General features: G+C 45.2%; 2 protein-coding genes across 2 annotated transcripts; both read right to left on the bottom strand.

The window, feature by feature from the left end:
• Window positions 1–4,068: 4,068 nt before the first annotated feature.
• Window positions 4,069–5,648, bottom strand: LOC139535276 (caveolin-2-like). Its single transcript, XM_071334596.1, has 3 exons — window positions 5,396–5,648; window positions 4,401–4,587; window positions 4,069–4,219 (listed from the first exon to the last, which is right to left on the bottom strand). The coding sequence occupies exons 1-3, from the start codon at window positions 5,646–5,648 to the stop codon at window positions 4,069–4,071; spliced, it is 591 nt and encodes a 196-aa protein (XP_071190697.1).
• Window positions 5,649–19,357: 13,709 nt separating this feature from the next.
• Window positions 19,358–23,657, bottom strand: LOC139535834 (probable G-protein coupled receptor). The gene is made up of 2 exons (XM_071335667.1): window positions 23,319–23,657; window positions 19,358–20,879 (listed from the first exon to the last, which is right to left on the bottom strand). The coding sequence occupies exon 2, from the start codon at window positions 20,775–20,777 to the stop codon at window positions 19,482–19,484; it is 1,296 nt and encodes a 431-aa protein (XP_071191768.1). The 5' UTR covers window positions 20,778–20,879; window positions 23,319–23,657; the 3' UTR covers window positions 19,358–19,481.
• Window positions 23,658–24,313: the final 656 nt, after the last annotated feature.

The raw sequence follows: 24,313 nt of genomic DNA, 5'->3' as shown, positions 1-24,313 counted from the left end.
ACTATGAAGTACGAAGTATCTATCTCGCAAGGAGAGTGTTGGCGGTGTTGACTTTACTGGAACAGCTGATGTCATCAAAGCCTGTTTTATCTGCAGAGGAGAATGTCCTTGTGAGTCTCAGGGCAAGACAACAGAACAAGAGTGACCATAGATCATTTCTGGATAACCAGGGAATTCATTCAATTTTCCCAGAATTTTGCAACCCTAGTTAGTAGTAGCTGATTTCATTGATTAACCAAAATCAATATTAAATTAGAGTACTTTGGAGACAAGAAATTGTATGTTTTATCCCATGGCTCCCGTCAACCCAGGCATATCCATCTTCTACCAGGGAAAGAGCATACTCAAACTCGTCATTGTACTGTAGGTGATAGACGCTAGGGATCCACTTCTTTGATGGCATGCATTCTGTATGAAGAAAGCAAGAGCATGTCATTGACTTCGTATAAGCCTTTATTATTATTTGTATTATTACTTAATTATCTTTATCATCCTTAAAAGCTCAACTAACTCACCAGTGCATTTTGTATCTATTCTGTATTATAAGTCTGCACAAATGATCTCTACTTCTTATGGACATCATGAGTTTTAGTGGTATTTTAAAGTGGGTATTATGAAGTGGATATTATGGCCTCGAGATGGGAAAACTGGGTCCATAAACTCAACAGAACCACAGTGACTCTCGACCCCTCCTGTCTCATCCTCCAGTATTTATGCTGCAAAAGTTTATGTCGGGGGGTTAGGATGAGTCTGTTATATCTGGAGTATTTCTCCTGTCTTATCCGGTGTCCTGTGTGAATTTAAGTATGCACTCTCTCTCTCTCTCTCTCTCTCTCTCTCTCTCTCTCTCTCTCTCTCTCTCTCTCTCTCTCTCACACTCTCTCTCTCTCTCTCTCTCTCTCTCTCTCTCTCTCTCTCTCTCTCTCTCTCTCTCTCTCTCTCTCTCTCTCTCTCTCTCTCTCTCTCTCTCTCTCTCTCTCTCTCTCTCTCTCTCTCTCTCTCTCTCTCTCTCTCTCTCTCTCTCTCTCTCTCTCTCTCTCTCTCTCTCTCTCTCTCTCTCTCTCTCTCTCTCTCTCAGGAGGAGGACCTGAGCCCTAGGACCATGCCTCAGGACTACCTGGCCTGATGACACCTTGCTGTCCCTAGTCCACCTGGTTGTGCTGCTGCTCCAGTTCCAACTGTTCTGCCTGCGGCTATGGAACTCTGACCTGTTCACTGGAAGTGCTACCTTGTCCTGGACCTACTTTTTTCGACTCTCTCTCTCTACCGCACCTGCTGTCTCTAACTCTGAATGATCGGCTATGAAAAGCCAACTGACATTTACTCCTGCACCCTCTCCAACCACTGTGATTATTATTATTTTACCCTCAATTTGAACATCTTGGCCATGTTCTGTTATAATCTCCACCCGGCACAGCCAGAAGAGGACTGGCCACCCCTCAGAGCCTGGTTCCTCTCTAGGATTCTTCCTAGGTACCTGCCTTTACAGGGAGTTTTTCCTAGCCACCGTGCTTCTACGTCTGCATTGCTTGCTGTTTGGGGTTTTAGGCTGTGTTTCTGTATAGCACTTTGTGACATCGGCTGATGTAAAAAGGGCCTTATAAATACATTTGATTCAAATACAAATGTTTTGATTAACTAGTTAAAGATGAGTAAGCAGATTTGACCTCCTAATATGAACAATAAGCTTATATATACCACTACCAATATGTCCCATAGTAGAACCGAAACAATTTTGGTCCCTCTCACATGCATATTATGTTGAGATGATGACACCAATGCACAAGAAAGAATTTAAACTGGGATCTTTCATGATTTACAGTGTCAGCTCTTACATACCCCTATAAAACACAATACTCTCTCAAAATAAATGTATCATCTGATTTAGGATTCCTTACAGTTGTCACGATCAGTCATTACATCCTATATTTACTTGTTGCATAAACAAGACCATAGAAACATTATGATGATATGGAAAAGAGGGAGGAAGGAGAGGAGGAAAAAGAAGCGTTAGCTAAGCAAGTAACAGTAATAGCAGTGTATCACTATTGTAAGCCTGTTGCAATATATCTCCATCAATAGACTGCTGTCCAGTAGCATGCAAAAAAAGATTGTATTGAGTCAAGTGAAGTGTGTCTTTAGGGAAGAGCAGTGGCTTGATCATGTTTCCTGTACCAGTTCCCTTTGGGCAGAGACACAGAGAGTGGGAGAGATGGAAACAGGGGGTGGGAGAGAGGAAAGGGGAGTGGTGGAATGGGATCATAGTGTGGTCTGGGGTCTGGTGGGCTGGGGGTCGGGGCACGGAGAAGGAGGAGGGACAGAAATAGATCCCTGATTGCCACGGAGGGCATGCCTGTGTCTCCTGTGTGTGTTAATGCTGTAAACTGCAGTGGGTCCTGACGGACAGACTGAGACAGACAGACAGACAGATGGCACCCCCACAGATAGACCTCATGGGAGTAAAATTGATCGTCTAAGACTCCTAGATGTTTTGACATTGATGTTGACTTCTTTACTGAACAGTACGGTCCACCAGACAACTTAAAAGGGTTTCTTACAATCCCAGAGAAGTTGAAGAATGTATCCCTGGCAAGGTTCACTGCAACTTCCATTGAAAATGAACTGTATCACAAAATTGGTTGCTTCATAAGTTTGGCCCTTTCCCCTGCTGTATCTTTGCACAGCTCCTAGCTCCAGAGAATGGTAGTGTATGCATGCTAAGGGTCAGAAATCCCAATGATTAGGTCGGTAGAGTGCATTAGCATCTCACAACAGCTGTGCAGTGCTTTTAAAGTTTACATAATTTGAATTGCTGGGGCAACTATAATTGCCAAAGTCTATTTAGGCTCCAGAGACAAGTCAGTAGCTCATTATGTTTGATCTTAATTGCTAACACATTTCTTCAAGCTATGGTTTAGAGATGAAACTGACTCCAATGAACCAATAATAGTTCTAAATTAGTATTTTGTACTAAAATAAAAACATAAATTATAATTTTTTTAGATACGGTGTAATATGATTGAACAGATTTACTAAATAAATATGACAAGTTCTGCTTTTTTAAATCTGTCCTTTGCAGAGTAAAGGTTGCAAAGTAGTTTTTTCTTTGAGAATAAGACATGACTGCAAACAACCAGTGCCAATGTAGTGTGCTTCAGCCCAGCCCACTACCTCCACCCTCCCTCCACACTCCCTCCACCCTCCCTCCACACTTCCTCCACCATCCCTCCACCCTCCCTCCACACTCCCTCCACCCTCCCTCCACCCTCCCTCCACACTCCCTCCACCCTCCCTCCACACTCCCTCCACCCTCCCTCCACCATCCCTCCACCCTCCCTCCACACTCCCTCCACCCTCCCTCCACCCTCCCTCCACCAGCCCTCCACACTCCCTCCACCCTCCCTCCACCATCCCTCCACACTCCCTCCACCCTCCCTCCACACTCCCTCCCTCCACCCTCCCTCCACCATCCCTCCACCCTCCCTCCACCCTCCCTCCACACTCCCTCCACCCTCCCTCCACCATCCCTCCACACTCCCTCCACCCTCCCTCCACCAGCCCTCCACACTCCCTCCACCCTCCCTCCACCATCCCTCCACCCTCCCTCCACCCTCCCTCCACACTCCCTCCACCCTCCCTCCACCCTCCCTCCACACTCCCTCCACCCTCCCTCCACCCTCCCTCCACACTCCCTCCACCCTCACTCCACCCTCCCTCCACACTCCCTCCACCCTCCCTCCACCCTCCCTCCACACTCCCTCCACCCTCCCTCCACCCTCCCTCCACACTCCCTCCACCCTCCCTCCACCCTCCCTCCACCAGCCCTCCACACTCCCTCCACCCTCCCTCCACACTCCCTCCACCCTCCCTCCACCATCCCTCCACCCTCCCTCCACCCTCCCTCCACACTCCCTCCACCCTCCCTCCACCATCCCTCCACACTCCCTCCACCCTCCCTCCACCAGCCCTCCACACTCCCTCCACCCTCCCTCCACCAGCCCTCCACACTCCCTCCACCCTCCCTCCACCATCCCTCCACACTCCCATAGAAGGTAGAAGAGCCCAACATCAGTCCCTGGCTAGTCGGACGTTGATGCTACCACAGCACTTTCCCATACTCTTAAAGAAGTGAGTGATGGCGATGTTTAACACACTGCTCCACACGGTCTGAACCCAGTGCATGTTGATCAGGAAGAGCTGCATACAGGGCATGATCAGCCTGGGGACGGACAGGCAGACAGACAGACTGAGCATTAACAGGCCAGTGCAATATCTCTTAAAGCAAGTTTATACTATACATAATGCATTGAAACAACAGGCACATCATTCGACTCCATCAAGCACCAACTGAAGACATTGGATGGACCACATCAGAGGAGGTCAAAGGTGAGAGGACCCACCAGATGTGTAGGCAGCTGAGGACAGCGAAGAGGATCCCTGCTACCAGAGAGACGGGCACGGCCAGGAGGAGGGAGATGAGCCGGTAGCACCAGAGACGGGACACTTCAAACAGGGCGTAGCTCCACAGCCACACCTTATCGAAGCTCCGCACCGAGGGGGGCTCAGCTATCACGTCCTCAAACGTCATCTCAGGAGACACAGAGTACAGACAGGGCATGGCCTAGTGGGAGCTCTCTTTAGCATGGGACTTTAGTGAAGTTCTATGTATAGGGATGGTCAGAATAAGGAGGTTGGGAGGTTCTCAAATACTTGATATTTTTTATTTATTTAATGTGATGCAGAGAAGCCACAGACATGAACTGAATCACACTCACTGCAATAACCACATTACAATGGGACTGAATCATTACTTATAACATGGTCACGGTGCGAGATGAAAAACAAGGTATAGTTCAAACTGTGTCCACATGAGGTCAGCATCGCTCAGCACACCAGTTTTCAACATCAGATTCCACTTTGTTGGATGCCAGATCTCCCTCTCTATTGCCTTCAGATGTATGTCCAGTCTACCATTAAAGCTCTGGGGTTTGAGATACATGAGTGCTCATCTCAATAAAATCCTAGCCAGTTAATCCATACCACTGAACATTGTATGCATTGTATAGACATTACCTAACAAGTTTACCATTAACAGCTCATGGTGTACAGAGAACTCTATGTAGGTGACCCAAATCCTTCCCTATCTCAACCATAACATTTCCAGAGTATCTCGGAACATCAATACTTGATTATATCCATACTGTCTCTCTTATTTCATCCCTGTGTTTAAACCTCCCCTTCCCCTATCTGGAAGTCAACAGACAGGGGATGTGTGGTATGTGGAGTATTTGCAAGCACACGCAGTACTTTTATCTCCCACGGAGTGCTCTCTGTCTGTATAAACCTTCACTTTAACTGGCTGTTTACCGGGCTGTGCAGCCATGTGTGTCAGTTCCCTTTAGACACTTGTTGACTCCCCTTGGGTCCCTGTCCTTCACCAGAGGCCTGGTGTAACTGTGGATAGAGATGGAGAGTGAGACAGAGTCATCCTCCTGGGCTGGTTCCTCTGCCTCCACTACTTCCTCCAGTAGTCCCTCTGCTGTGTGTCTGTCTGGAGGGATCCCCAGGGGTGGGACCCACAGAGGAGTCTCCTGCTCCATGTCCTCCAGGTCTAGCCTGGTCTTGGCTGGTGTACGCCCCGTGGCCATGGTGTGTGTGTCTCAGTGGCGTGCACCTTCACTGGGCTGGGACAGAGGATGAAGGGGGGCGGGGTCGCTCTGGAGGTTGACCACCATAGACCAATCCTACTCCTCTCGCCCTAGCAGCCCAGTCGCTGACACCCCAGTGGGACATAGTGGACTGGTGACTGCATCTGTGCATACTCCCTCAATGTGGAATTCCCAAATTGGCTTTCACAGGCCCATAACGTATGACATTCTACAACTGACAGGCCAAATGAAGGAGATAATTTTGACCTGTGTGAGAACTTTCCTAAAGGAGGAGCTGTCCTCCACATTGTAATTGACAGAGTAAAATTAGCGAATTATATACAAAAAATATCTGAGGCACACGTGTTGATTTGAGTCCATTGATAACACTGTGCTAATTATAATGATGTTGGTAATGCTGCTGTACCAGTACAGCATCCGTCCCTCTCCTCGCCCCTACCTGGGCTTGAACCAGGGACCCTCTGCACACATAGACAACTGACACCCACGAAGCATCGTTACCCCTCGCGCCACAAAAGCCACGGCCCCTGCAGAGCAAGGGGAACAACTACTTCAAGGTCTCAGAGCAAGTGACGTCACCGATTGAAACGCTATTAGCTAGCCATTTCACATCGGTTACACTGCTTCGTCCTGTAAAACATATTTTGCCGGATTTCAAGACACAAAATACATAGTGAGACAATGATATACACTATATATATATATACAAAAGTATGTATATATAATTAGTGGATTGGACTATTTCAGCCACACCCATTGCTGACAAGTATATAAAATTGAGCACACAGCCATGCAATATCCATAGACAAACATGGGCAGTAAAATGGCCTTACTGAAGAGCTCAGTGACTTTCAACGTGGCACCATCATAGGATGCCACCTTTCCAACAAGTCAATTAGTCAAATTTCTGCACTGCTAGAGCTGCCCCAGGTCAACTGTAAGTACTGTTATTGTGAAGTGGAAACGTCTAGGAACAACAACGGCTCAGCCACAAAGTGGCAGGCCACACAAGCTCACAGTACGGGACCGCCAAGTGCTGAAGCGCGTAAAAATCGTCTGTACTCGGTGGCAACACTCATTTCCGAGTTCCATACTACCTCTGGAAGCAACGTCAGCACAAAAACTGTTCGTCGGAAGCTTCATAAAATGGGTTGTCATGGCCGAGCAGCTGCACACAAGCCTAAGATCACCATGCGCAATGCCAAGTGACAGCTGGAGTGGTGTAAAGCTCGCCGCCATTGGACTCTGGAGCAGTGGAAACGCATTCTCTGGAGTGATTAATTATGCTTCACCATCTGGCAGTCTGAAGGAAGAATCTGGGATTGGCGGATGCCAGGAGAACGCTACCTGCCCCAATGCATAGTGCCAACTGTAAAGGTTGGTGGAGGAGAAATAATGGTCTGGGGCTGTTTTTCATGTTTCGGGCTTGGGAAATCTTAACTCTACAGCATACAATGACATTCTAGACGATTATGTGCTTCAAACTTGGTGGCAACAGTTTGGGGAAGGCCCTTTCCTGTTTCAGCATGACAATACCCCCGTGCACAAAGTGAGGTCCATACAAAAATGGTTTGTCGAGTTCGGTGTGGAAGAACTTGACTGGCCTGCACAGAGACCTGACCACAGCCCCATCGAACACCTTTGGGATGAATTGGAACCTAGACTGCGAGCCAAGTCTAATCGCCCAACATCAGTGCCCGGCCTCACTAATGCTCTTGTGGCTGAATTGAAGCAAGTCCCTGCAGCAATGTTCCAACATTTAATGTAAAACCTTCCCAGAAGAGTGGAGGCTGTTATAGCAGCAAACGGGGGACCAACTTTATATTAATGCCTATGATTTTGGAATGAGATGTTCATTGAGCAGGTGTCCACATACTGTTGGTCATCTAGTGTATCGCAGGGCATATACAAGTGTCAGACATTGAATTGGTTCAATAGGTTGAATAGATCCACACCCAGCATGATTCACATGGATGTGATGTGATTTTGTTGTCATGCTGGGGGTGTCATCCACATCGCCTGGTTGAACAGAACAGGAGACAGAGCTGACGCAGTATGCCCTTCAGTCTGCAGACATGGAGAGCCAGCAAGCAGCCTGTTCAAAGCCTTGTAATAGAGCCATTGAAAGTGAGATAGAATGTATGGCTGTATAGCGCTCTCTGCTGGCCAAGACTTTGTACTCTGCATTTGTCTATTTAGAAGCCTATGAAACATAATTGCCAAACATGCAAGCTGACAGGGTGAATTAGTTTCTGCACACATCTTTGCCTGCTGTACTGTACCACTACCCATTGCGTACTGAATTGTATTGAATGGAGTGTCTCCCCCAGGTATTGATGGTTTTTGGTTTGGTTGGTTGGTTGGTTTGATTGGTTTTACAGCAGCTGTTCTGGAGTAGGGTATTGAGACTGGATGTGATGATTGATGTGTGGTGAAATCATGGTGATGGAGTGCACCAGGCATCTTGGTGGGTGAGCCGCACAGACAGAGACAGAGATGTGCCTGCTCTTTATCACACAACAGAAATTATGTAGCCTAACTCAAGCCACTGTGGCTTTGTTAATTTGTCATATTCATGTATTCAAGTATTCATACCCCTTGACTTATTCCACATATATTCTAGTTATAGCCTGAATTTAATTAATTTTTTATATTTTTATATCTCACCTATCTACACACAATAACACATAATGACAAAGTGAAACATGTTTTTCAAAAATGTTGCAAATGTATTGAAAATTAAAATATCGAAATTTCTAATTTACACAAGTATTCAGACCCCTGAGTCAATACTTTGTAGAAGCACCTTTGGCAGCGATTACAGCTGTGAGTCTTTCTGGGTAAGTCTCTCAGAGCTTTCCACACCTGGACTGTGGAACATTTGCCAATTATTCCTTTCAAAATTCTTCAACCTCTGTCAAATTGGTTGTTGATCATTGCTAGACAACCATTTTCAGGTCTTTTCATAGATTTTCAAGTAAATTTAAGTCAAAACTGTAACTCCGCCATTCAGGAACATCTTCTTCTTGGTAATCAACACCAGTGTAGATTTGGCCGATTTGTGTTTCAGATTATTGTCCTGCTGAAAGGTGAATTAATCTCCCTGTGTCTGGTGGAAAGTAGACTGAAACAGGTTTGCCTCTAGAATTTGCCTGTGCTTAGCTCCATTCCATTCATTTTTTATCTTTAAAAACTCCCCAGTCCTTAACCATTACAAGCCTACCCATAACATGATGCAGCCACCACTATGACTGAAAATATGGAGAGTTGTACTCAGCAATGTATTTGCTCCAAACATTACACTTTGTATTCAGGAAAAAAAGTTAATTGCTTTGCCACATTTTTTGCAGTATTACTTTAGTGCTTTGTTGCCAACAGGATGCATGCTTTGGATTATTTTTATTCTGTACAGGCTTCCATTTTTTCAGTCTGTCAATTAGGTTAGTATTGTGGAGTAACTACAATGTTGTTGATCCATCCTCAGTTTTCTCCTATCACAGCCATTAAACTATAACTTTTTTCAAGTCACCGTTGGCCTCATGGTGAAATCCCTGAAATCCTGAGTTAGGATCCTGAATCCTGAGTAACTGAGTTAGGAAGGACGCCTGTATATGTGTCGTGACTGGGTGTATTGACACGCCATCCAAAGTGTAATTAATAATTTCACCATGCTCAAAGGGGTATTCAATGTCTGCTTCTTTTTTACCCATCTACCAATAGGTGGCCTTCTTTGCGAAACATTGGAAAACTTCCCTGGTCTTTGTGGTTGAATTTGTGTTTGAAATTCACTGCTCCACTGAGGGATCTTACAGATAACTGTATGTGTGGGGTACAGCGATGAGGTAGTCATTCAAAAATCATGTTAAACACCATTATTGCATACAGAGTCCATGCAACTTATTATGTGGCTTGTTAAGCACATTTTTATTCCTGAAGTTATTTAGGCTTGCAATAACAAAGGGGTTGAAAACTTATTGACTCAAGACATTTCAGCTTTTATTTTGTATCCATTTTTAAACATAATAAAAAAATTAAAAATCCACTTTGACATTATGAGGTATTGTGTGTAAGCCAGTGACATATATATATATTTTTTTATCAATTTTAAATTCAGACTAACACAACAAAATGTGGAAAAAGTCAATGGGTGTGAATACTTTCTGAAGGCACTGTAATCAAGTAATGTGTGGATAGAAACATTGATTTATACAACTACTAAGCTAGCAGGCAGCCCTTTGTGGCCCTCACCTTTGCCAGACCCTACTCTATATTATCTTTGTAGATCATCAGAGAGAGGGGCTTTGGGCCAGGACCTCCAGCTGACTACAGGTTCAAATAGACAACTCTGTCTGAATTTGCTCTGAGCACATTGCCCCCTACCAGTTTTGGCACAGTGGATTCCCATGGTGCTTTAAGGGGAACATCTGCTTTATCCAACCTTTAGACCCATTAGTAGATCTCCAGTGTGTGTGTCTGATCCCCGGATGCATCGGACTGGCATTTTAAAAGACATGTCAATAAATAATGTACATAAAGGTAGATAGACTCAGCGAAATGACATTGCCACAAGCAGCACCGCAGATATTGAGATGAGTGAGATGAAAGACTGCACTCTCAAACCGTCATACACAGTATCTTCGCATGTGCACGGGTTCACTTCACGTTGGTACAGTGTGGTAGCCAGGCAACCAAAACAGCGGAGAAGTTGTGCCTCGCGATCAACGCTCTTAGCTGTTCCCGGAAATTGACCTACTATGCTGTTTACTTAATGCATCTACAGTGGAGCAAAAAAGTATTTAGTCAGCCACCAATTGTGCAAGTTCTCCCACTTAAAAAGATGAGAGAGGCCTGTCATTTTCATCGTAGGTACACTTCAACTATGACAGACAAAATGAGAAGAAAAAAATCCAGAAAATTCCATTGTTTGGATTTTTAATGAATTTATTTGCAAATTATGGTGGAAAATAAGTATTTGGTCAATAACAAAAGTTTATCTCAATACTTTGTTATATACCCTTTGTTGGCAATGACAGAGGTCAAACGTTTTCTGTAAGTCTTCACAAGGTTTTCACACACTGTTGCTGGTATTTTGGCCCATTCCTCCATGCATATCTCCTCTAGAGCAGTGATGTTTTGGGGCTGTTGCTGGGCAACACGGACTTTCAACTCCCTCCAAAGATTTTCTATGGGGTTGAGATCTGGAGACTGGCTAGGCCACTCCAGGACCTTGAAATGCTTCTTACGAAGCCACTCCTTCGTTGCCCGGGCGGTGTGTTTGGGATCATTGTCATGCTGAAAGACCCAGCCACGTTTCATCTTCAATGCCCTTGCTGATGGAAGGAGGTTTTCACTCAAAATCTCACGATACATGGCCCCATTCATTCTTTCCTTTACACGGATCAGTTGTCCTGGTCCCTTTGCAGAAAAACAGCCCCAAAGCATGATGTTTCCACCCCCATGCTTCACAGTAGGTATGGTGTTCTTTGGATGCAACTCAGCATTCTTTGTCCTCCAAACACGACGAGTTGAGTTTTTACCAAAAAATTATATTTTGGTTTCATCTGACCATATGACATTCTCCCAATCTTCTTCTGGATCATCCAAATGCTCTCTAGCAAACTTCAGACGGGCCTGGACATGTACTGGCTTAAGCAGGGGGACATGTCTGGCACTGCAGGATTTGAGTCCCTGGCGGCATAGTGTGTTACTGATGGTAGGCTTTGTTACTTTGGTCCCAGCTCTCTGCAGGTCGTTCACTAGGTCCCCCCATATGGTTCTGGGATTTTTGCTCACCGTTCTTGTGATCATTTTGACCCCACGGGGTGAGATCTTGCGTGGAGCCCCAGATCGAGGGAGATTATCAGTGGTCTTGTATGTCTTCCATTTCCTAATAATTGCTCCCACAGTTGATTTCGTCAAACCAAGCTGCTTACCTATTGCAGATTCAGTCTTCCCAGCCTGGTGCAGGTCTACAATTTTGTTTCTGGTGTCCTTTGACAGCTCTTTGGTCTTGGCCATAGTGGAGTTTGGAGTGTGACTGTTTGAGGTTGTGGACAGGTGTCTTTTATACTGATAACAAGTTCAAACAGGTGCCATTAATACAGGTAACGAGTGGAGGACAGAGGAGCCTCTTAAAGAAGAAGTTACAGGTCTGTGAGAGCCAGAAATCTTGCTTGTTTGTAGGTGACCAAATACTTATTTTCCACCATAATTTGCAAATAAATTCATTAAAAATCCTACAATGTGATTTTCTGGATTTTTTTTTCTCATTTTGTCTGTCATAGTTGAAGTGTACCTATGATGAGAATTACAGGCCTCTTCATCTTTTTAAGTGGGAGAACTTGCACAATTGGTGGCTGACTAAATACTTTTTTGCCCCACTGTATGTGCGGGGGGGTATGCCTTATGATTAACGAGACGTGGTGTGATCATCATAACAACACACAGGAACTCAAGTCATTCTGTTCACCTGATCTAGAACTCCTCACAATAAAATGTCGACCGCATTATCTACCAAGGGAATTCTCTTCAATCATAATCACAGCCGTATATATTCCCCCCCAAGCAGACACATCGATGGCCCTGAACGAACTTTATCTGACTCTTTGTAAACTGGAAACCACACACCCTGAGGCTGCATTCATCGTAGCTGGGGATTTTAACAAGGCTAATCTAAAAACAAAACTCCCTAAATTCTATCAGCATATCGATTGTGCTACCAGGGCTGGAAAAACCCTAGATCATTGTTATACTAATTTCCGCAACGCATATAAGGCCCTCCCCCGCCCCCCTTTCGGAAAAGCTGACCACGACTCCATTTTGTTGATTCCAGCCTACAAACAGAAACTAAAACAACAAGCTCCCGCGCTCAGGTCTGTTCAACGCTGGTCCGACCAATCTGATTCCACGCTTCAAGACTGCTTCGATCACGCGGATTGGAATATGTTCCGCATTGCGTCCAACAACAATATTGACGAATATGCTGATTCGGTGAGCGAGTTCATTAGGAAGTGCATTGACGATGTCGTACCCACAGCAACGATTAAAACATTCCCAAACCAGAAACCGTGGATTGACGGCAGCATTCGCGTGAAACTGAAAGCGCGAACCACTGCTTTTAACCAGGGCAAGGTGACCGGAAGCATGACCGAATACAAACAGTGTAGCTATTCTCTCCGCAAGGCAATCAAACAGGCTAAGTCCCAGTACAGAGACAAAATCGAGTCGCAATTCAACAGCTCAGACACAAGAGGTATGTGGCAGGGTCTACAGTCAATCACGGATTACAAAAAGAAAACCAGCCCCGTCGCGGACCAGGATGTCTTGCTCCCAGACAGGCTAAACAACTTTTTTGCCCGCTTTGAGGACAATACAGTGCCACTGACACGGCCCCCTACCAAAACCTGCGGGCTCTCCTTCACTGCAGCCGAGGTGAGTAAAACATTTAAACGTGTTAACCCTCGCAAGGCTGCAGGCCCAGACGGCATTCCCAGCCGCGTCCTCAGAGCATGCGCAGACCAGCTGGCTGGTGTGTTTACGGACATATTCAATCAATCCTTATCCCAGTCTGCTGTTCCCACATGCTTCAAGAGGGCCACCATTGTTCCTGTTCCCAAGAAAGCTAAGGTAACTGAGCTAAACGACTACCGCCCCGTAGCACTCACTTCCGTCATCATGAAGTGCTTTGAGAGACTAGTCAAGGACCATATCACCTCCACCCTACCGGACACCCTAGACCCACTCCAATTTGCTTACCGACCCAATAGGTCCACAGACGACGCAATCGCAACCACACTGCACACTGCCCTAACCCATCTGGACAAGAGGAATACCCATGTGAGAATGCTGTTCATCGATTACAGCTCAGCATTTAACACCATAGTACCCTCCAAACTCGTCATCAAGCTCGAGACCCTGGGTCTCGACCCCGCCCTGTGCAACTGGGTCCTGGACTTCCTGACGGGCCGCCCCCAGGTGGTGAGGGTAGGTAACAACATCTCCACCCCGCTGATCCTCAACACTGGGGCCCCACAAGGGTGCGTTCTGAGCCCTCTCCTGTACTCCCTGTTCACCCACGACTGCGTGGCCATGCACGCCTCCAACTCAATCATCAAGTTTGCGGATGACACTACAGTGGTAGGCTTGATTACCAACAACGACGAGACGGCCTACAGGGAGGAGGTGAGGGCCCTCGGAGTGTGGTGTCAGGAAAATAACCTCACACTCAACGTCAACAAAACAAAGGAGATGATTGTGGACTTCAGGAAACAGCAGAGGGAGCACCCCCCTATCCACATCGACGGGTCAGTAGTGGAGAAGGTGGAAAGTTTTAAGTTCCTCGGTGTACACATCACGGACAAACTGAATTGGTCCACCCACACAGACAGCGTCGTGAAGAAGGCGCAGCAGCGCCTCTTCAACCTCAGGAGGCTGAAGAAATTCGGCTTGTCACCAAAAGCACTCACAAACTTCTACAGATGCACAATCGAGAGCATCCTGTCGGGCTGTATCACCGCCTGGTACGGCAACTGCTCCGCCCACAACCGTAAGGCTCTCCAGAGGGTAGTGAGGTCTGCAGAACGCATCACCGGGGGCAAACTACCTGCCCTCCAGGACACCTACACCACCCGATGTCACAGGAAGGCCATAAAGATCATCAAGGACAACAACCACCCAAGCCACTGCCTGTTCACCCCGCTATCATCCAGAAGGCGAGGTCAGTACAGGTGCATCAAAGCAGGGACCGAGAGACTGAAAAACAGCTTCTATCTCAAGGCCATCAGACTGTTAAACAGCCACCACTAACATTTAGCGGCCGCTGCCAACATACTGACTCAACTCCAGCCACTTTAAAAATGGGAATTGATGGAAATTATGTAAAAATGTACCACTAGCCACTTTAAACAATGCCACTTAATATAATGTTTACATACCCTACATTACCCATCTCATATGTATATACTGTACTCTATATCATCTACTGCATCTTGCCATCTTTATGTAATACATGTACCACTAGCCACTTTAAACTATGCCACTTTATGTTTACATACCCTACAGTACTCATCTCATATGTATATACCGTACTCTATACCATCTACTGCATCTTGCCTATGCCGTTCTGTACCACCACTCATTCATATATCTTTATGTACATATTCTTTATCCCTTTACACTTGTGTGTGTATAAGGTAGTAGTTGTGGAATTGTTAGGTTAGATTACTTGTTGGTTATTACTGCATTGTCGGAACTAGAAGCACAAGCATTTCGCTACACTCGCATTAACATCTGCTAACCATGTGTATGTGACTAATAAAATTTGATTTGATTTGATTTGATTTAAATAAATAATTTAAACATGTTTTAACAGATGAAATACACTACATGACCAAAAGTATGTGGACACCTGCTCGTCGAACATCTCACTCCAAAATCATAGGCATCAATATGGAGTTTGTCGCCCTTTTGCTGCTATAACATTCTCCACTCTTCTGGGAAGGCTTTCCACTAGGTGTTGGAACATTTCTGCGGGGATTTGCTTCAATTCAGCCACAAGAGCATTAGTGAGGTCGGGCACTGATGTTGGGCAATTAGGCCTGGCTCACAGTCTGCGTTCCAATTCATCCCAAAGGTGTTCGATGGGGCTGAGGTCAGGGCTCTGTGCAGGCCAGTCAAGTTCTTCCACACCGATCTCGACAAACCATTTCTGTATGGACCTCACTTTGTGCACTGGGGCATTGTCATGCTAAAACAGAAAAGGGCCTTCCCCAGGCTGTTGCCACAAAGTTGGAAGCACAGAAACGTCTAGAATGTCATTGTATGCTGTAGAGTTAAGATTTCCCAAGCCCGAAACATGAAAAATAGACCCAGACCATTATTTCTCCTCCACCAAACTTTACAGTTGGCACTATGCATCGGGGCAGGTAGCGTTCTCCTGGCATCCGCCAATCCCAGATTAGTCCGTCGGACTGCCAGATGGTGAAGCGTGATTCATCAGAGAATACATTTCGACTGCTCCAGAGTCCAATGGCTGCAAGCTTTACACCACTCCAGCCGACGCTTGGCATTGCACATGATGATCTTAGGATTGTGTGCGGCTGCTCGGCCATGCAAACCCATTTTATGAAGCTTCCGACGAACAGTTACTGTGCTGACGTTGCTTCCAGAGGCAGTTTGGAACTCTGTAGTAAGTGTTGCAACTGAGTACAGACGATTTTTACACACTACGCGCTTCAGCACTCGGCGGCCCGTTCTGTGAGCTTGTGTGGCCTACTACCCCAGCTGAGCCGTTGTTGCTCCTAGATGTTTCCACTTCACAATAACAGCACTTACAGTTGACCGGAGCAGCTCCAGCAGGGCAGAAATTTGACGAACTGACTTGTTGGAAAGGTGGCATCTTATGACGGTTCCAAGTTGAAAGTCACTGAGCTCTTCAGTAAGGCCAGTCTACTGCCAATGTTTGTCTATAGAGATTGCATGGCCGTGTGCTCGATTTTATACACCTGTCAGCAATGGGTGTCACTGAAATAGCCGAATCCACTAATTTTAAGTGGTGAAGATCAGACCACATTTTATGAGTAATCAATGCAGAAATCCAGGTAATTCCAAAGGGTTCACAAACTTTTTCTTGCAACTGTATTTGAACCCAGGTCTGGTGTTTGTGTTTGAGAATCTACCTCCCTGTTCTTACTAACGCATGGATCGGTCATACAACCCAGGTTACATAACAATACGCAAATACTCCTGTTCTATGGCGATGCTATGTGTCATTATTTGCTGGGAACAATCCACCCTGAGCCCCAATCCAGATAAAAATGACAGTGTCATCACTCCTAGAGCGTTAACGTCACTAAGTAATGATTTCCATTGGACATTCACTATCTCTTTCTCACTGGAACTGTGCTACTATGTGTAGTTAGGTAGATTCAATCACTGAGAAGTCTCATGCTGGCCTGTCTTTTTCCCTCGCTTTATTCAGATGATAATAAGCTCTGTCATTCTGTATGTCTGTAGCTATAAGCTGTGGGTAATGAGACACACAGCCTATGTAATGTGAAGAGCAGGTTCAGGCCTCTCTCTCTTTCGCTCTATGCTCTCCCAAACTGGATCAAAAGCCTAGCATCCAGCACTGCAGCAGAGGACCTTGTTGCTATGTGTCCCTGCCTACTGCCTCACTGCATTTCCATGGCGACAGGCACAGATGACATTTAAGGCCTCCCTCAGATTCATGGTGGATGGTTCCATTTTTAAATCTCCATGTTGCTGTTTTGATGTTTTATATTAGTTTTGCCTTTTATCCCTTGCATTGATATATACTTGCACATGACACATCGTTTTTCACTGTAAGATGGTTTTAATTATTGTAATTATTAAAAAAGATAAATCCATTGTTGTTACTCTTGTAATTATGCTTTATTTAAATAATGTGTTAATGAGAGAAAGTTAATTAGAAGCTTTACATTCCCGCTGTACAATTTTAAAATAGGAAAGTATTCCAATACCTTTTTTCCTGTTCATTGGAAACATGAGTAAACACGTCCATAAATGTTATTTCAGAATATAAACTGAGCAAAAAAAGAAACTTCCTTTTTTCAGGACCCTGTCTTTCAAAGATAATTCGAAAAAATCCATACAACTTCACAGATCTTCATTGTAAAGGGTTTAAACACTGTTTCCCATGCTTGTTCAATGCACCTGTGGAACGGTCGTTAAGACACTAACAGCTTACAGACGGTAGGCAATTAAAGTCACAGTTATGAAAACTTAAGACACTAAAGAGGCCTTTCTACTGACTCTGAAAAACACCAAAAGAAAGATGCCCAGGGTTCCTGCTCATCTGCGTGAACGTGCCTTAAGCATGCTGGAAGGAGGCATGAGGACAGCAGATGTGGCAAGGGCAATAAATTGCAATGTCCGTACTGTGAGACACCTAAGACAGCGCTATAGAGAGACAGGACGGACACCTGATCGTCCTCGCAGTGGCAGACCACGTGTAACAACACCTGTACAGGATCGGTACATTCGAACATCACACCTGCGGGACAGGTACAGGATGGCAACAACAACTGTCCGAGTTACACCAGGAACGCACAATCCCTCCATCAGTGCTCAGACTGTCCGCAATAGGCTGAGAGAGGCTGGACTGAGGGCTTGTAGGCCTGATGTAAGGCAGGTCCTCACCAGACATCACGTGCAACAACGTCGCCTATGGGGACAAACCCACCGTCGCTGGACCAGACAGGACTGGCAAAAAGTACTCTTCACTGACGAGTCGCGGTTTTGTCTCACCAGGGGTGATCGTCGAATTTGCGTTTATCGTCGAAGGAATGAGAGTTACACCGAGGCCTGTACTCTGGAGCGGGATCGATTTGGAGGTGGAGGGTCCGTCATGGTCTGGGGAGGTGTGTCACAGCATCATCGGACTGAGCTTGTTGTCATTGCAGGCAATCTCAGTGCATTACAGGGAAGACATCCTCCTCCCTCATGTTGTACCCTTCCTGCAGGCTCATCCTGACATCCTGGCATCCTGGCTCATCCTGGCATGACAATGCCACCAGCCGTACTGCTCGTCTGGGACCTGTTGGATCGGAGGGTGAGGGCTAGGGCTAGGGCCATTCCCTCCAGAAATGTCCAGGAACTTGCAGGTGCCTTGATGGAAGAGTGGGGTAACATCTCACAGCAAGAACTGGCAAATCTGGTGCAGTCCATGAGGAGGAGATGCACTGCGGTACTTAATGCAGCTGGTGGCCACACCAGATACTGACTGTTACTTTTGATTTTGACCCCCCCCCCCCCCCCCCCCTTTGTTCAGGGACACATTATTCAATTTCTGTTAGTCACATGTCTGTGGAACTTGTTCAGTTTGTCTCAGTTGTTGAATCTTGTTATGTTCATACAAATATTTACAAATGTTGAGTTTGCTGAAAGTAAACGCAGTTGACAGTGAGAGGACGTTTCTTTTTTTGCTGAGTTTATAATTCATACAACATTATATAAAACAAGCATACACTTTAACCCCCTAAGGTCGATGTCCGCGCCCCTGTGTAAATCTAATTGTAATAATAAAAAAATCCCCATAAAAATCTGTCAATTTAAGCTAGAGATGTGTTTTTTGGGGGATTGGATGCCTCTCAATCCACCACATCTGCCTATATCACAATTCTGCATCTGTGGTGAAAGGTGACAGAACTAGAGCTCAACTAGAGCTCAATTTGTAAGTCGCTCTGGATAAGAGCGTCTGCTAAATGACTTAAATGTAGAGCGGTGTTCGTCAGACCACGAGACAATCCCGAAAATCGGTCTTCTCACAAAATCATCTGTAGCGTACCAATGGTTTGGCCTACAAACTATGGAAAGATGAGACTCTAATGAACATGATGGTGAGGCCACAGGCCTCACAAAACTCATCTGAAGGTCCCTTGGTACCAGCTGAAAAAAATGAATGGAAGTATATATGGAGACTGTTTAACATAATGTTTCGGTTTAGGCCTGTCATGAAACAATGGTAAAGTCAATTAAATTCTGTCACAATAATTTCATATTTCACATTAAAACACTGGTCTTGTGTTGGAGACCTTACCTGAATGAATCCCATATCAATAAATAATGGACACCTACTCAGAGGCATATTATGTACAGCTTATGAGTAGGGGCTTGAGTTTTTACCAACCACATGATCTGACCTGAAAAACCTCAGGGCCCTATAGTTTTCCTGGTCAGGACACATAATCAGGAAAAACTCAGGGTGCTACGAGTACAGAGGGCTATCATATTAACAGTCCAAATTGAAATGTGTTGTCCACTGTCCTCTGTTTAGCCATGCTCCTCTGTTATCTGGCCAGGTATTCTGATCCCCTGGTCCAGAGTGTTCCTGGGGCTGGAGTTGGTGCAGCTGGAGCGCTTGTCGGCCGTGCAGCTGGTTCTCTGAATGAACTGGAGGAAGTTCTCCTGAAAGGAGCCCTCATGGATGGAGGCCACCAGCTCCACCGGCCCGGAGGAGCAGCAGCGCCGGAACTTGACCAACTCCTCCCTGATCTGCCTGTTGAGAAGGCCATAAAAGAAAGGGTTGACAGCGAAGGAGGAGTAGGCCAGCCAGGTGACGGCCTCCTCCACGTCCCCGGGACTCTGCAGGGACGATCTGAAGGACAAGTGCAGGTGGAAGGAGAAGTAAGGCAGCCAGCAGAGCAGGAACTGGCTCACAATGACCACCAGGGTGAGGGCAGCCTTACCCCCGCTGAATGCCCTCTCAGGGGACAGTCTCTGGGGCAGGCTGCGGGTGGTGGTGATGATGGTGGTCTGGCTGTTGATGGAGTCAGAACGGTTGGCACGTTTGGCTGGGTTGGACGAGGCCCAGGTGGTGGTCGCAGGTGCGTGCTGCAGGGCAGCCGAGCGCGCCACCTTGTACACGTTACAGTAGACAGCAAAGATGACAATGGCAGGTAACAGGAAACACACCACGCTGAAGAGCACGGCGAACACCTTCCTCAACCGACTGTGGCTCCAGTGGAGGGAGCAGTGGTTGGCAGCGATGGAGCTGTGGGCCCCGTAGGCAGGCCAACCAAACAGGGTGACCAGGGCCAGAAGGATGGACTTGACCCATATGAGGAGCATTATGCCGATGGCTAGATTGATGCTCATCTTCACCTCGTAGCGCATGGGATGGACGATGTAGTAGTAGCGCTCCACACTGATGGCGGTGATGGTGAGGATGGAGGCACAGATGAGGAACACGTTGAGGAAGATGTAGACCTGGCACTCCAACACGGTGAACACCACGGTGCCAAAGAAGGGTGAGTTGGAGATGATGCCCAGGGGCATGAGGAGGATGGCACACAGCAGGTCCACTGCACACAGGTGGCACACAAAGGCAAACCTCTTCAGGTGAGGGGCGCGGGCGATGGCCACCATGACTCCAGTGTTGGCCAATAGGGCGATGAGATTAAGGGTCACCATTGCAAACAGCCCAATCAGATCTTTGATCTGAGACTGGGAGCTGGTGACCACTCCCACCTCTGCGGGGACTGTGGGGTTGGGTCCCCATAGGCCAGTTGTGAGGTTGGACCCTGTGCGATTGGGAATAGAGGCCAGCATCGGACTAGATTTCTCCATATTTCACAGAAGACTAGTCAGAGGCGTCACTACAGCAGCAGGCCCCATTGCAATGTTTACTTTCTTCTCTTTTCACGTACTTGTCATCATGTTGGATATGTCCTGTTAAGGAGACAAAAACACAATTTAAACATTTACTGCATAGGAGCTTGAAATGTCATGCTGATGCAGCTTAACATATGGTTTGCTCCTACGGTACATGTTGCTTTGAACATATGGTTTACTCTTACAGTACATGTTGCTTTAATGCCTAGTAATCTTTTTCTATTAAATCAGTCTTCATCCCTGTCATGTGAGGGACAACCTAATTGATTTATTCCATTTCAGACGGCCCTGGAGACCTCATTGTATTGACAAGGAATATGTTCTACATTAAATAACCCTTTAAGCCTTCAAAGACATTCTGTCTGACAGGCTCTTGAGATAAAAATCTTCTACAAGTTGAATATTCATGACGTCTTTGCTCTAGGCTGCACTGAGCATTTCTAAATTTCTTTCAGGTCTTGTTCTAAAAAAACGTATGTAGGTGTGGGTTGATAATTAACCCAAGGTCAGAATGGAAATATACCGTACTTTCTATCTCATGCCTTGTTCAAACAGAAGAGGATGAGAGGGTAATCAAAAAGACATTTTGGGTAAAATAAGAGTAAAAATAGCTGTGTTTATGAGACAAGATTGTAATTGGATCGCAATTGTATATCATGAAATTAGGGGGTAAAATACAAAATGAAATCACCCAAATGAAATCCAGCAAATTTGACACTACTGTGGGAAGCATTGGAGTCAACATGGGCTAGCATCCCTGTGGAACGCTTTCGACACCTTGTAGAGTCCATGCCTTGATGAATTGAAGCTGTACTAAGGGCAAAATATTTGTAAGATGTTCTTAATGTTATGTACACTCAGTGTATAATCTAATATAGTAATGAAGTTAGAATAAAAATAAAACAAAGCAAATTAATCTGTAAAATGTTGGATATTATTTACATTTCTACAGCATTATAGTCACAAGAGGATGGCCTGAGCGCTCTCTATTTCACTGCCTGGAGGTTATCTGACAAGCCAAACTACCAGATCACATGGACCTAAAACCAAGACAGCTAAAGAAATGAGAATACACATGCATTTTCACTGTTTTGATGAGAAAAACAGGTGCACAAGTTGATTCTGAATTAGAAAAAAACAGTTTTAGTTCAGATAAAGTACTTCCCACTGGGCAAAAACTGGTTGAATCAATGTTGTTTACATGTCATTTCAACCCCCTAAAAACGTGATGAAGATGAACCAACTTGGAAAAATTATTAGATTTCCAAACAGTTATCAACATAAGGGCATATCGTATTTTCTTCACCTAACCTTTAACCTAAATATAATGACATGGTGAATAATTAAAAAAAATGTAATGTTGAATTCATGTTCGTTGAATGTAAATCAAAACTAGACGAACTGCCGTCTATGCCCAGTGGGTTACTACAGTTTGTCTAAAACATATAGTCCTTACTCCTTGCTACATGGTGTCAGCATTGCATGGATTTGGGGAACACGAAGTAGGTAACAGTAAAGGGCACATTAGATACAGTGTGGTGCACAGGGCCAATGGATGGATTGTGGTGCTTTTCCTACTTTCTCTTCAAACATTGAGCAACAACAACCTTTCACTCACAGAGGAAAGCAAAACAACTCTATCCTTGCCTTTTGACTTTGATTCATAAGCCCGGTATTAGTCCCTTTAATTAATGTCCTGGTCCTTTCCATCTTTAGAAAGGTGTATTTTCTACAGACAGGAGAAAAAGTATAACACTTAAAAAGAATATGTTTTACACTGAAGGATCAATGACTTCTGTTAAATGGCGCTATTTTTTGAGAGGTCACATGAGTCACCCATGCTTGTTCCTCCAATGTACCCCTCACTGCCCCCACCCCACTTCCTGTCCTTCTCTGAGCCCACCCCTTCCCTCTCCCCCAGCCATTTCAGCTCGAGCTGTCCCTGCACAGCTACTGTCAACTGGGTAACCCACTGAGATGAGTCAGTATAATATCCTTCAATGTTAATATATTAAAAGTATTTTCTTAAAATGTACATTTTGTATTTAGGATGTAGCTAAAGATAGATTTAGAGGCAAATGTTTTGTAAGGCTGTGTATTGAATGATAATAGATGGGATATAAAAACATTTCTGTTAAATTTCCATTCAGGAAATTATGGTATACTATTCTACTCAAAAGATGAAGTAATTTCTTAAGAGCACATACACATAGTGGACACTGGAGACATACTGTACATTACCCTGCATTTGAAACACATGCACCTGAACTGGAAAACCCACCCCCCAAAAAACAATAACTCTTAAAATAGCTTGTTGCCTCAACTTTCAGCTCATCTATGACTATCTGATGAAACATTCAAAGTGATTTCACTCTATGTAAAAATGCACAGTGCATCTCCAACAGAATGTACACCTGTTAGCTATGACCCCTGTTGAGGATACATTTTATGGATTTGTGAGTCAAAATGAGTAGAATGATAAGTCTTGTAACCTACCCATATGAGATTATGATATGTCCAGTCCAATTCAAAGAGACCAGGATTTTATGATTCGTCCTTTCTAGATATCCCAGGTGTTGTTTCAGTGAGGAGACGTCAGTTAAGCAGATCCAGACCTGAACAGGTCCACATAGACCAGTTACACGGGGTATTTCCACTGGATGAGCAGGACGAGCTCCACACTGCTGAGGATAGAGCTAGCCAGTGGGTTTTCCAGAGGTTTTGAAGTCTCTGGTATAGGTGTAGAGGGAATCACTTCACTTCACTCAGGATGGTGTCTAAGTCCCTGATAGATGTGAGGATGTGCTTTCCATCCCTCCTCCTCCTCTCTATCACTGTGTAAGGCAGTGACTGTCACACATTGTGCACTGTGTGATTCCCTCCCCTCCTCCCTCCCTCCCAGACAGACACACACTCCACTGTCCCCTAAAGAGACAGTATTTCCCTGGGTCCTAGAGCACACCAATTCAAAAGACTGACATCAGCTCTGCGTTAACATGTATATGCAGGTGCAGTTAACATGTTGGCTTTTTCCAACAATGTGTGTCTGTATTATTTCGATGCAAAAACAAACAAAACATTTTTTACAACCAAATATCACATTACTCATAGAGTGAGGGTTATTAAAACATGAGGTATAATCTTGTCGTGACTCCTGAACTTTCAATATTGGATTTAGTAATTGACCCAGCTGTGGTGATATGAGAACATTTCCCCCATCTCTGGATGACACTGTTCAAAATATAGGTTTATCGAAGAAAGTAATGGTAACCGTCTGTGTTGGTGTTGCTGTTTATCGAAATGTTGAATGTGTTGTCTGAAGAATGTGGTCAACACATCCAACTGTGCATCTACAGCATGTTGCAAACATGTTGGGCAACAACCACTAAATAGTGGCAACCCACAGAAGTAAAATCAAAAGTGCTGAAAAAATAACTTAAGAGTGATTTGTCAAAACACTGGGGTCTGGGCTGAGTTACATAAATAGGTGA

The sequence above is a fragment of the Salvelinus alpinus genome, chromosome 12 (assembly GCF_045679555.1).
Source record: "Salvelinus alpinus chromosome 12, SLU_Salpinus.1, whole genome shotgun sequence".
Classification (NCBI taxonomy): domain Eukaryota; kingdom Metazoa; phylum Chordata; class Actinopteri; order Salmoniformes; family Salmonidae; genus Salvelinus; species Salvelinus alpinus.
The sequence above is the reverse complement of the archived record's forward strand: the minus strand, read 5'-3'. Positions and strand labels throughout refer to the sequence as shown.

Coding starts and splice junctions, on each gene's coding strand:
- LOC139535276 (XM_071334596.1), bottom strand. CDS start 5,648: ATGGCCACGGGGCGTACACCAGCCAAGACCAGGCTAGACCTGGAGGAC. Junction 4,588..5,395: donor AGTCAACAAGTGTCTAAAGG/GAACTGACACAC, acceptor TGTCTCCTGAGA/TGACGTTTGAGGACGTGATA. Junction 4,220..4,400: donor CTCAGCTGCCTACACATCTG/GTGGGTCCTCTC, acceptor GTCCGTCCCCAG/GCTGATCATGCCCTGTATGC.
- LOC139535834 (XM_071335667.1), bottom strand. CDS start 20,777: ATGGAGAAATCTAGTCCGATGCTGGCCTCTATTCCCAATCGCACAGGG.